Source organism: Poromitra crassiceps, assembly GCF_964638095.1.
Source record: "Poromitra crassiceps genome assembly, chromosome: 10".
Classification (NCBI taxonomy): Eukaryota; Metazoa; Chordata; class Actinopteri; order Beryciformes; family Melamphaidae; genus Poromitra; species Poromitra crassiceps.
Window position 1 is genome coordinate 36,346,283 of NC_139631.1, and position 13,793 is coordinate 36,360,075.

The following is a 13,793-nucleotide window of genomic DNA, read 5'->3' on the forward strand; positions in this document are numbered from 1 at the left end:
TCTGCGTGGCCTGGAGCCACCTGGGCACCTCCAAGAGCCGCAAGGCGACTGTCCGCATCGCCTGTGAGTATGGAAACATTAGGGTGATCACTGCTGTTATGGACAAACTAATTATATTATATATACCTCTCCAGTTTTTACAACAGATTGCTGAAGCCAAGCAGCATTCTTTTTCCTTTTTTCTACACTAATTATATAATTAGTCTAGTTTGCTGTTGCATCACAGAGGAGCAGCCTCGTCTGGTGCCATCTTGGAGGTTCATTGGGGAAGTAGCAGTGTGCAAGTAATGTAGAAATATGTAACAGCCATGCAAGAAGACGTGACGGTTAGCTGAACAGATGCTATGATTTGCTAGCTAACAAGCTGACATTATCTAAACAACAAAATTGATCTGATTTATCCAATCAGCACAAAAATAACTAGGCCTATTCAATTGCTTTGAAACGGCCAAAGTCCCAATTTTAGAAATGCATGCAGCTGTTCAAATCACTGATGCCCGTGAGCTGTGAGCCTCTAATAAAAAACTCGTAACGGGACAAGCCCCGTCTTTTATTGTCACACGAACACCACAACACATGCATGCGGCCACAACACACTCATGCTGACGGTGGCCGGTGAAAAGTGTCCTCTGCATTTAACCCATCCAGGCATGTCCTCTCCTCCGGGGGGCAGGCCAGGAGCAGTGGTCGCTTTCTCGTACAGCGCCCGGAGACCAACTTCGGATGTTGTCGTCACTGGTCGGATGACGCTGACGATCTGATCTTCTGCATGTTTTTAGTGGGGGGGTTATAAACGGAGGAACCCCCTGGGGGAGCACGGGGAGAACATGCAAACTCCACACAGACAGAAAGGCCCTTACGACGAGATACCCCACCTGGGCAGTAGGCACTGAAGATATGGGGGGGAACACAACCACAGCGCCCACAGTGTCCCAGGCGAGAATCGAACTCAGGACCTTCTGACTGTGAGGCGACAGCTCTACCACTGAGCCACCGTGCCCCTAATATGGCCGCCAAAGGGACTGTTATGTCAAAAGTGCAAATTACCAGTAGGCAGTCTTTCAATATAATCAGCAGTCATTCATCAATGTGGAAGGAAGGGAAGGAAAATTCTGATGATGTAATGTGGAATATTTGTGTGCTGGTATTTGCATTTGGCGCTGTGTGCACTTTTGTACTGTGCACCTATATAGCCTAGCTGCCAGTTGAACTGAAGGATTTAATGCAGGCATAGCAGTTCCCTATAGAGCTGGCTAATCACATGCTACAGTGATTCAACAAGTGATTTCCCCCATGTTAGCCACTCGTCCAATTTCATTCTCGTGTTGATTACAGCCAATCGGAATCAAATAAGCTTATTATTTTCTAATCTACAGTATGTGGTGAAACAAGCTTTCATTATGTGATTGCTATCATCATGATTGCTATCAGCGTATGTTTCAACCTCTGGGTTTAAAAAGAAGCTTATCATCAGACACCAGTGTTGGGCAGTAACGCGTTACTGTAATTCGTTACTTTTTTAGTAACTAAGTACGGTAATATAAGGCGTTACAATTTCCAAAACAGTAATTAGATTACAGTTACTAATCCAAGTAATGCATGCGTTACTGCGTTACATCATTGCCTGCCAGAATGAGGTGTTTTCTATGTAAAAGAAGAAAATAAAACATTTTATCCTCACGGACTCAGGTAGACCTGTCGCGCACACATGGTAGACCTGTCGCGCACTCATATACGTCATAGTGTGTGTGTGCGCAATACAGCGTCAGAGCATGCACGCCGGCTTTCAAAACAAACCGAGTCAGAAGAAGGAGACGAGCAAGAGAATGCGTTCAAAAGCTGGAACATTATTGTCCTTTGTAAACTATGTGCGAGCAGCTTGGCAGATGCCACCTATTTGCACTGTTGACTCACCCTCATATCGATGCATCATATAGAGAAAATAGCCACGAAGAACAATATCAAGTTGCCGCAGCCACACAGAGACAGACGTTTGCTGGCTACCTCAGAGAGAATATGCGGAATAGGGATGGAGGCTAAATTGAAGGCGACGCTGGGTGAGGTAGATTTGGGTGGTGTAACAGTTCACTGGATTAACAGATACACTTTGGGTAAGTGTTGTTACTTCCTAACCTTCTCGTCAAAGCCTTTCTCACCGTAGTCAGACGGCCCAGGGAATGTTGACAGATCGTCACTTTTCTTTCAGCAACGAAGCTTGAAACGTTTGCATTGAGGCTGTGGTTGTTTTATTACCACTCCGGCAGTAACAGCATCTTTCACTCACGTTATGTCTGACTGTCTGACTCTCATTTTGTGTGAAGCTAGCCAGTCTTAACACACCACTTCCTGTTCTTTCTAACCGAATGTCAAAGTAAAATGCCTTTGGCGTTTCTTTTAACATAGCCTATATAATACCAAAGCGAAAATAATTAATACAGTGACATGCTAGACATGTAACAACTTAAGTGTAAGGTATTTGGGGTAAAAAAAAAGAAAAAAAAAGTAACTAGTAACGTAACTAGTAACGTACCTAGTTACTTTTTGAAAAAGTCATCAGTAAAGTATCTTGTATTACTTTTTAAGGAGTAATCAGTAATTAGTAACTAATTACTTTTCCAGAGTAACTTGCCCAACACTGTCAGACACACATTTCCATGACACCTACTACAAAACCCATAACGCTCACCAACTCAGAACAGTTCTTATGCTCTTACGATCACTCCACTGTCACTCTCTCCTCAGCACCAGTGACTGACCGTAGCACTTGACGCTTGCCTCTTATCTCCCCACGCAGACCTGAGGAAAAAGTTTGAGCAGGACCCCCAGGGGAAGGAGGTGCCAATAAGGGGGATGATCGTTCTGCACTGCCGCCCCCCAGAGGGAGTGCCTGTGCCAGAGGTAAGACCGGCGCTCCTCACTCATCCCTGTCCCACAAAGAGGAGAAGCTCAAGCGGAAAACATGCTACAAAGCGTCTCAAAGCGTTGGTGAAAGAAATCACTCATATTGGCTGGTCAGCGGTAGAGAAATCACTCTGATTGGCTGGTCAGCGGTAGAGAAATCACTCTGATTGGCTGGTCAGCGGTAGAGAAATCGAAATCACTCTGATTGGCTGGTCAGCGGTAGAGAAATCACTCTGATTGGCTGGTCAGCGGTAGCGAAGCAGGAGAGAGGGCACACAAAACGCTCTGCTCATTTCCCAACTTTATCTCACCTGATCATTCACAACGACGTGACTTTGGGAGAGTTCCTCGAGCCTCTCGCTGCATGATATCACCCATTGGGTGCGGTTTCTCCTTATTTTTCCACCTCCGCCTCTTCCTTTCAGCAAAAGACTGGCTGACATACGCCACTGTCATTTGCGGCTTTTTATCAGACGAAGTAGAAGTGGCTATATTACGAAACCGTTTAAGTGAGTGAAATGTAGGCAAACTACTTTCTATTGAATGTTTCATGAATCAGGAGCAGAACGTACGTGGTAGCTGCCCATCGGCCGCCATGTTTGCGCCGTGAGGTGACACATCGCTCGGCATCTAGTTGCCGCTAGTGTTTTTGCCGTGTCAGCACCTTTAGACACCACCGGCGAGCACATATACACTTTTAGGAATGAAGGTGTTGGTTCCAAAATGAGATGGCCACCACTTGGGAAGAAGTGTCACCTTCTCGCGTCAAATGATTCATAGCCCAAATTTGAAAGACAGTATCCACCTTAGTTTTGGCGGCCATTTTTGCCTGATCTGCATGATGGGCGCTTCTTCCGGTGTGATCCTCCCAGCCTTGTTGCTGACAGCTTGACACCCGTCTGGGCGAACGGAGCAAATCACTAATCAGGTCCAGCTGGGCAAGAATCTCGTCGATAAATATCCCTTTAAGAGTGCAGTGCATTCATGGGTAATCGCCTGGTGTGGCTAATATTAGCCGCTAGTTAGTTATGTTACATGGCAGTAAAACGCCACTGAATGACCAAATTGATATAACTTTTAACCATTTCGAGTAACACTGTTTCCATACGGATCACCAGCGTTAGTTTGTTGTTTATAACGTGGCTCTATTCATAACGTTTTCTATCTCGGATGCGTTATTTCGAATCGCACATAGGTTACGCCTGGCGCAACCTATGTGGGTTTTAGGACGAAACAGACTCGAGCCACTAACGTCATCTTAAGAGCACAATATTCCTGGAATGCAAGTTTAACTAAACAGTTACATGTCCTCTGCATTCTACATAAAATTAAGATATTACGGGTTGTTTTATTTTGTATGTTACATACTTATTGACCAAGTTATGTTCAATTCAGCCAGGGTACAAGAGACTGAGTGTAGGTGGCCATCTTTTCAAATCAAGTAGAATACCATTTAGGAAATGGCAAGCTGCAACAATAAGTCACGTTAAAGGAGAACTTACCTCCAAAACACTTTTTTTCAGCTTTTAACCAATATATATGACTTTGGGGGTGATGTGTGAAGAATTCTGGTCAGAATTTCCACATTTGACACCAAACTGTTGCCATTTTACCATTTGTATCATTTTTCAGCAGCATATCTGGCATAAGCGCCCTCTAAGGGTCCAACACTGCTTTTTTTTTCTTTTCTCAAATGAATGGGATATTAGGAACACACTGACGTCACAGTGTTCCCAAAGACTATGGGATTTCAAGATAATTACTCCCCTACCCCCCCTGTACCCTTTCGGCTCCTCAGAACTCCAAGCCTATTCCTATTGAAGTTTGCTCTTAAAATACTGAACCAAACGTCGTCAAAGTTGGCACATGTCTTAATTATAGTTAGTTTCCCGCTGAATTGGTCACTACTTTATTAATATCTTACCTGGATAAGCTCGAATGATGATGTATATATTATCAGTCCGAGTTGGAAGCAGCTTGTCTCCAGCCCAGGCAGGCGGGAGCGGGCGGGAGAGAGTCGTACTGTAACCTCATGCACTAGCACCAACCTCCGGGGGCGCGCGCAGCAGCAGCTGGGCTCTCTCGGTGTGTCTGTGTGTGTGTGTGCTCCTCCACGTTGACTCGTGTGTGTTTTGCTGCGCGGAATGGGTTTGACCGTTTGATCAAGCAAGTAGCTCCTGTGCTCTTAAAATACTGAACACCACGTTGTCATATTTGACATATGTCTTCATTGTAGACAGTTTATCGCTGAATGTGTCATTACATTATAAATATCTTACCTGAATAAGCTCAAATGCTGTTAGAGGATTATCACACTGAGTCTGGAGCCCTTTCCGCCGGCCAGGCAGCAGCTCGTAGGCACCCTGCCTTTTAGAGCGCGAGCACGAGCTGCTGTGTGCTCAGGCAGCGGGGACGCGCGGGCGGAGCTCTTCACATGGAGGTCTGACACTGCCCTGCGCTGCAGTAACTTTTAACAAGAATCACGAAAAGCCCCAAAACGCAAATTAAAAACGGATTTCATTGCGCGGTTTATCGCTAGTTGTACGAGGGAATGACGTGGAGAAATCTCGCATTGTGTTACCCCAGAGCGGGGGGTTTCTCCTATTGTGCGGTGTGCTGCTGTAACGAGCCCATGTCACTTTGCTCTCGTAACGTAGTTTGACACGCTGCCATAGAGATACATGCAGAAAAATAATTAAATTTCTAGTTCGCCACTGAATTACCAAATTGATATAACTTTCAACCATTTTCAGATTTTCTGTTTCCATACAGGCCACCAGCGTTGGCTAGTTGTTGATATTTATAAAGATATTGCCCCTCTCAAATTAATTATTTTTGAGGCAGTAGGCAAACTGTAATGGGGTCGATTTCCGAAAAAAAATCTTGACTTGAACACAGCCAAAGAGTCTAGTATAGACAAGAGTATATGTCATTTCTTGTTTTTTCCATAGGTATTTTCAAATCACTGTTCTAATACCAGAGATGGGAAGTAACGAAGTACAAATACTTCGTTACTGTACTTAAGTAGATTTTTCGAGTATCTGTACTTTACTTGAGTATTTAATTTTCTGACGACTTTTTACTTTTACTCGTTACATTTTAACACAAGTATCTGTACTTTTACTTGTGTACATTTTCAAAACAGGTTCGTTACTTTTGTTTAAATGCACGAGAATGTAATTTAAAAACGAGTAGAAACGGGAGAACGGAGCAGTAATAGACGAGTTTCCCAGCGCTGCTGATAAAAGCTCATTCCAGCTCCGCCAATAGTATGACTTGGCACTCCTCCGGGGCGTGGACAAAGAAGAGAAACACGGATGTTCTCTGAGGGGAGACACACGCAGACATTAGGAGCCGTGCAGACAGCCAGCACTTATTAGCGCTCCTCTTTTTGCAATTCATTCTCTATAAGTACGCGCTTAGCGCGCATCTCTTTCAAGAAGCATTTCATCGCGTTTAAAACCTGGTGGTGTTTTTTTTAGCGCAGCGCTCTGGGCGCTGAAAGCTGAGGAAAGTTTAACAGGAAAAGTGCCCTGCTCCTCTTCACTCCTCCCACCTCGAGTCTTCTCCCAGGAGAGGAGGATTTTCATATCGCTGCTGCCAGAGTTGCCAATAATCTGGCTTTTCCAATCGTTCTTTTTTAAATAACCGCTCCCTGCGTGCATGGCCCCTTATGGTGTTGTTCTAACACATACATTCAGTTTGTGCACTGTCAACATTCAGCTAATATGGAATATGGCGGTGTTCTAACACCAGAGACAGTTCTGTCTTAATAATAAACCTTGAATTTGTGAATGTGATCAACCTGTGGACATTCAGTTCCTTATCCATTAGGTATCAGTATCATATCAGTCTCGAGTATTGTGATTCTGCACTTTGTAAGGGACACCTTGTATCCAGCAGTTAAACTTGTCTAACTATTTGCACATTCATATATCATGGAAATATTAATGAGGGAGGACTAGATATGATTTTAATGGGGGGTTTTTTGTGTGGAAAAACCATAGCACACTATTTAAAGTAGAGTTTTAAGATGTGTAAAACATTTGTAGGGGATCTTTTATCCTCAAATTATATTCTATGATGTGAGGTTCAGTCATTCAGAAAGTTACGGTAAAAATACTTTTACTTTTACTTGTTGGGTACATTTCAGAGCCTGTACTTTTTTACTTTTACTTGAGTAAAATAATTGAATCAGTACTTCTACTTTTACCAGAGTAGTTTTTTACACAAGTAACTGTACTTCTACTCAAGTACAGAATGTCAGTACTTTTCCCATCTCTGTCTAATACATATCTAGGGGGTAAGTCCTCCTTTAAACCGGACCTTGTACGCACAATTATTTTTTACAGTGGGGCATTCAAAAATAAGGTGGATAAAGGAGGTGGTTAATAGGTCACTTGGTTAGTGATATACCTAACTTTATAAAATGGCTCTCTCAAATCAAGCAATCTGATTGGTTCACAGCCATTGTATAAATCCAATAACCCACTCCAATAACCCATGGCCATGGGTTATTGGTTGCCATGGCAACTCTCTTACTAAAAGCCTTTGGTTACCTAAAAAAAAACAAATGGCGGAGACAGCTGTCAGATCCTTGTGAATCGATCTTCGCTTATAACTTTACTAATACTTCGCAGAAAATTATGTTTTGTACAAGAATAGATGCGGGCTAATGTCTTCTTTGCAAAAAAAAGGCTGTTAACCCCGCATTTAACCCCGCATTTAACCCCGTAACGTTAGTTGGTGTCGGGCTTTGCAGAAAGCACTCAGCTTCTCAGCAAGCGCTGAGAATGCAGCGCTGCGCTCGAGCTGCCTGTCGGGCTTTCCAGAAAGCTCTCAGCAAGCGCCAGGATTGGCCAATGTCAACTTCAGTCTCCAGAACGATCCAATCAAATCACCCGCACGTCTATCTTCTTGCTAGAGGTCCCGCCTTACAGTAGTGTTTCAACTGACTCTATCAGAATACCATGCCAGTCGGACTTATAGTATTATTATTATATTTATATTATCATACTTGGAAACCGTTTTATAAAAGCAATATAGCACTCGAGCAGCGTGTGTTGTGGCATATATCCCGCTGATCAGTTGTTATCCCACGAGGCCGCAGGCCGAGTGGGATAACAACTGATCAGCGGGATATATTTGCCACAACACACTAGCTCTCATGCTATATTGCTTAAGTATCCTCTATAAATGAGCCATATTACTTTAATGATCAACTTCAGGTGTCTCTTTTCTATAGAAAGCACTCTGATAACTAATAAATGATCAAAGTCCACACACTCTCTCCAAGTGCCCACTCTCCCATTTCATATCTCGTCCAGTGGTAAATAATCAGTGTGAACAACGAATGCACAATTGATGTGTGCTGACCAGATTTGGGGGTTGAGGTCAACCTCTGGCTTTGTAAATGATTCAACGTGGAGATTTTACATTCTGGAGCCGCTGAATTTTCAGCGGGGACAGAAGATAGTCGAATTTGAGCATTACTGATCGAATCACAACCTCCCCTCTAGTCCTTTGTCAACACAAATGAGTCCAGCCCCAAGAAATGTGAGTGAATAATGTCGAGAGCACTGGGCAGATATCTGAAGCCGGTCGATTTCCGCGCATCTCGTCCATGAAATATGGAGATGGCAGCCGTGAGTGTGTTAGTGTGAGGTTTCACTGTGCTGCTGCAGGATGGATGCTAACAAACACCTCTCAGGCCATGTCCACACGGAGACGGAAGCTATCTTTTTTTTTTTCGTTTCAGAAAAGTTTTCCATAAACATGGAATCGTTTCAAGAAATGTGTGTATCCACATGAAACCACTGAATACCACTGAAACCGCTGTAGAATATATGCCAGGCCGGTAAGTGGTGCTGTAACGCTGCCACAAAGTACACCAAAAACAGAGAATAAGACAATCTCGTCAATAATGGCATACAACCTCTAGGGGCGCACAGTCTATAATGTGTATCTCACTGTAGCGAGCAGCTTAAACCCTTGGCTTTGCGGGGAGGTTTGCCATGTCGATGAATAAAATGATTAAACCTATACAGGCAAATGCAGAGATGTTCAGCAGGGCTGATGGTCTCCCTGTAGCCTACAATATAGAACGTTAACTATCGGTGACGTTCCTGATATCATCCACTTCCATGATCTTTAGACGTGTTGCAAACACATCCCAGCGTATTGCCCGCTCCTGCACATCACAGCACAGGCTAAATGATGCAACATAAATATACATTATATAAACTCATGGCATAAATGTGTTTTTATTGAAAAAGTCGCGTCAAGTAAGCTAAAGTCTTGTTGGAGTGGACACGAGCGGACATCACAGACATCACAGTGCAACCGTGTGTTCCTCAAACCTCTCACTTCCCTATTCACTTGTATTTGCGAGGGCTTTTAATATAGGGCAAGCCGAGTATGTCGGTTACACTCAGGGTTTACATTTCATCTCATTTCATTTTGTCCAATATTAAAATATTCCAGAATTGCATGTTGTATTAAAAATAAATATAATTTCTATCTAACACGTTAAGCCTGATTTTGTTTGTGTTATTGTAAAAATTTAGCCGCCGCTAAGCCTTCTGGGAAATATCCGATGAAGGGAGGGGAGGGCTGGATGGGAAGAGTCAGCTGTGTGGAGCCTTGAGGATGTTGTACACGCTGTTCTCCGTGTCCACTTGTTGCTGACGGTGGTAATAGAGGAGCATTATATTTTGCTGCAAGATCCCCAACAGGCTCAGTAGCTACTGCCATGATTGTTATTGTTGCTGGTGGAGAGAGGTGGGGCTATGGCGTCATCGTTTCAGGAAAGTTGCTCCTCTCCAGGCTCTTCCTTCCCCTGCTGTGGCAGCTGTGCAGGTGTGCACAGGTGCACTCACTCAGAGGCTGCAGCTTAAAACCATGGAGAGACAGACAGACAGTCAGCCCCAGTGGGCCATCGTGACAGCTTTGTGTGCTGTGTGTGGTGCTTAGCACTTGTGGATCGGTGTCGGTCAAAGAAAGCGTTCTCAACTCTTCTAGAGAGTGTGACTCTCAGATTGAGAGTGGGGCGCCTGGTGACTCTCTTCGAGAGTGTGGTCAGTTTATTTGGTTAACCTCAGCTTTTGTGTTTATTAATCACTCTTCCTCTGTTTCAGGAAGCAGTCCTGTGTTGATCCGATTTGATCCTTTTTATTCAACCTTATTTTAGTAATAAAACCTGATTATTGTGAATGATCTCTGTCTCCTTTGTCCCCCGGTTTGTTGTGTTTTATATGTTACATCCTTTCTCCCCTGGTCAAACTTGGGAATGTAACATATATGGGGGCTCGTCCGAGATCCTGACAAAGGAACTTTGATTTTTTTTTTTTTTTTTTTATTATGTATCATTGAAACTTTGCTTCAACATAAAAGGTTATTATTACAAGACGGGTAGGGGTGTGAAATTCTCAAAGGGGGCCATGATGGGGAAAATAACCACTTTGAGGATTTTGTAATGCTAATCAATTTCCTGGCATGTCATGAGGTATTGTGGAAAAGCCTGTGTATCATTGAAGAGGACAAAGAGCGAGGGCTTGGTAATGCTGTCTGTCACACTGTGGTATCTGAGGGGCATGTCAGCGCTCTCCTTCATCGAGCCGTCTTCATCGAGTGGTTGCCTTGTGGTGTGGTCCCCCATTAAAACTTGCAACACAAAAACATACTTGTGTCCATCCACATTTGGAGGGGAGTACCGATCGTGGACAGACAGCGCAGAGTTCACGGCAAAATACACTCCCTCGCCATAGATTTTCAAGCATTCAAGCATTTTCAAGCATTTTCCTGGCTGGATATTTGCACAGATTTCTTCCCGGAAGCTATGTTGTGCTCTTGCATCTTCTCAAAGTTGATGGTGTGAGGCTGATTGTTTAGCAGGATGTCTAGGTATGAAATACCCACAATGCACTGCAATTATGAGTCAACAGCGAATGTACCCTACATTTTCTCCCATCTACCACAATGCAATGCGGTCATGTTTACCAAGAGTGAGGTAGTGTCCGAAAATGTTTGATCATTCCACATATAGTTCACTATTATGATCAACACTACACTACACACTACATGGGAATAGTGAGTGAGTGAATGAGTGAACCATTCTGAACACGGCTAGTGTTTCCTCTAGATGCATTCAGCAGCGGCGCACCCCCGCTGCTGAAATATGGCCGCTGCTGTTGAATTACACTGTAACATTTTTTATATAGAAACTATGGTAACATATTATTTGGTGCTACGGACGCTTGTAGAAGTACTATGTTCATGAATATTATTGGAATACTATAGAAATATGAATACTATAGGAATATTATAGGAATACCTCTCCAGTAACCATCACCTTATCGCGGGGAAGGAGTCCATGTGAAGCCCACATAATAAGTTTCTTTTGAGAGGTTGCTCTGAAAGAAAGTGTGAAATGAACAACCAAACTAGAAGCTTGTTTCAACTTCCTTGACTGAAAGCCTTTAATCCTATAGGAATCCCCTTGATCTACTGTAGCTCAGGTAGACAGGCCAGACTACGGCACAAAGGGGAATCAACTCAATGTTTTGCGCTGTTGCTACAAGCTGTTCTCCGTCGAGCCTCGCAAAGTCGCTACCATACTACTCAAAACCAAGTTAGCATTTAACACCCTTCAACCCCCTGCCTCCTCCGTACTTAGCTCTGATTCCATCTGCCTGGTGCTTCTGTTGTCTTCTCAAAGGTCAGAGAGAGTCCCTCTGCCTGGTGCTTCTGTTGTCTTCTCAAAGGTCAGAGAGAGTCCCTCTGCCTGGTGCTTCTGTTGTCTTCTCAAAGGTCAGAGAGAGTCCCTCTGCCTGGTGCTTCTGTTATCTTCTCAAAGGTCAGAGAGAGTCTCCAAGAGAGCAGATGATGAGATCCATTATTAAGCCAAGCAATTACATCCCCCCCAAACCCAAAGCCAGGAGCTCCTTCTGTTTATTTAGTGAAGATAAGACAGATCGGGGTGGAATAGTAATGTCTGTTTATTTAGTTAAGATAAGACAGATCGGAGTGGAATAGTAATCTCTGTTTATTTAGTTAAGATAAGACAGATCGGGGTGGAATAGTAATCTCTGTTTATTTAGTTAAGATAAGACAGATCGGGTGGAATAGTAATGTCTGTTTATTTAGTTAAGATAAGACAGATCGGGGTGGAATAGTAATGTCTGTTTATTTAGTTAAGATAAGACAGATCGGGGTGGAATATTAATGTCTGTTTATTTAGTTAAGATAAGACAGATCGGGGTGGAATAGTAATGTCTGTTTATTTAGTTAAGATAAGACAGATCGGGGTGGAGTAGTAATGTCTGTTTATTTAGTTAAGATAAGACAGATCGGGGTGGAATAGTAATGTCTGTTTATTTAGTTAAGATCAGACAGATCGGGGTGGAATAGTAATGTCTGTTTATTTAGTTAAGATAAGACAGATCGGGGTGGAGTAGTAATGTCTGTTTATTTAGTTAAGATAAGACAGATCGGGGTGGAGTAGTAATGTCTGTTTATTTACGGTAGTTAAGATAAGACAGATCGGGGTGGAATAGTAATGTCTGTTTATTTAGTTAAGATAAGACAGATCGGAGTGGAATAGTAATGTCGGTTTGAGGAGTTTGATCTTGATGGGCGCGTTCCTCATAAGTCTTCATGATGGCTGCTGTGTCTCTCCTTACATCACTCCTCTGTCCTCTAATTGCCCCTCGACCGCCACACTTCTCAGCATCTCGTTATGTCATCTGGATGCAGCGTGCGTACGTTGTGTGCGCTCACGCTGAAGCAGATGAGAGGAACCCGGCAGCCGCGCGGGCCTCGAGGAGGTGATCTCCGGCTGTGGTCCGAGTAATGAAATCACAGGGAGGAAACCCCGATGCCCTGGAAACCCCTCCGTCAAGGCTGACACTCATGACCCAGTCTTAATTGAAACAAATGTGCCAATTAGGCAATTCATTTCTCATATCCTCCGCCACACACTCGAGAGGCTAATTTATATTTGTCCCTTCACCCAGCAGCGCCCCCTTCACCCCTTCCTCCTCTGTCCCTCTTTTTGTCTCTCTCTCTCTCTCTCTCTCTCTCTCTCTCTCTCTCTCTCTCTGTCTCTCTCTCTCTCTCTCTCTTCTCACTTCTGCTTGGTGAATCTTTTCATCATCACCACGGGGCTGTTAGCAGCCGTCAGACAGCTAATGTACAGCTGGGCCTCAAACAGTGCGGGGGCCAGCTTGCGCCACACGTTAATTGCCTCTCTCAAGTCACAGATTTCCCAGGATAGAATTGAAATAAACACATGAGTGTGTGTGTGTGTGTGTGTGTGTGTGTGGGGGGGGGGGGGGGCACTCTGGTGCCACCAGTTGGCTCCCCTTCAGTGACAGATTAGTTTAATCATGTCCCCTCGTTCTTCCCTCTCTCTTCTTATCTAGCAACAATGCTAAATGCTCTTCCTCCGATGAAACCCTCAGTATCTTTTAATTGTGGAAGAAGAATCTGAGAGGCTTTGGAGATTGTCTTCCAAGTTGTCTTCAAGGCGAGCCTTCAGTCTCCATTATCATGCTACTCAGAAGGAGAAGAATTCCCACCACCGGCATCAGTGGTACAATTGACTCAAATAGGTGTGAAAAACAGACCGAATGTGAAAAATGATTACTGCGTTATGATGTTCATTATCATTTTTATTTGTGTCAATATATACCTGCAATCCATCATCACTGGGGTCTGCGTGTCATTTCTATTTACCCAGTGTTTGCACGCCCTCAGGCATTTCCTGTTTGCATCCAGATTGTGTTGTTTATTATAAGGGTGTCTGCGTGTTTCCTATAAATCCATCCTGTTTGCATCCAGCTTGTGTTGTTTATTATAAGGTTCAAGGTGTCTGCATGTTTCCTATAAATCCA

The 13,793-nt window shown here is 43.7% G+C and overlaps 1 protein-coding gene across 1 annotated transcript in view; it reads left to right on the forward strand.

Moving 5' to 3' along the window:
- Positions 1-13,793, forward strand: part of LOC310784414 (netrin receptor UNC5D-like) — a gene marked incomplete at both ends in the record, with an annotated part of 230,136 nt that overhangs the window by 145,399 nt on the left and 70,944 nt on the right. Inside the window, 2 exons of the mRNA XM_083645417.1 lie at positions 1-63; positions 2,795-2,898. The exon at positions 1-63 is cut by the window's left edge and continues 81 nt beyond it. Coding sequence (XP_083501543.1) covers positions 1-63; positions 2,795-2,898 — 167 coding nt within the window. The remainder of the gene's footprint in view (positions 64-2,794; positions 2,899-13,793) is intronic.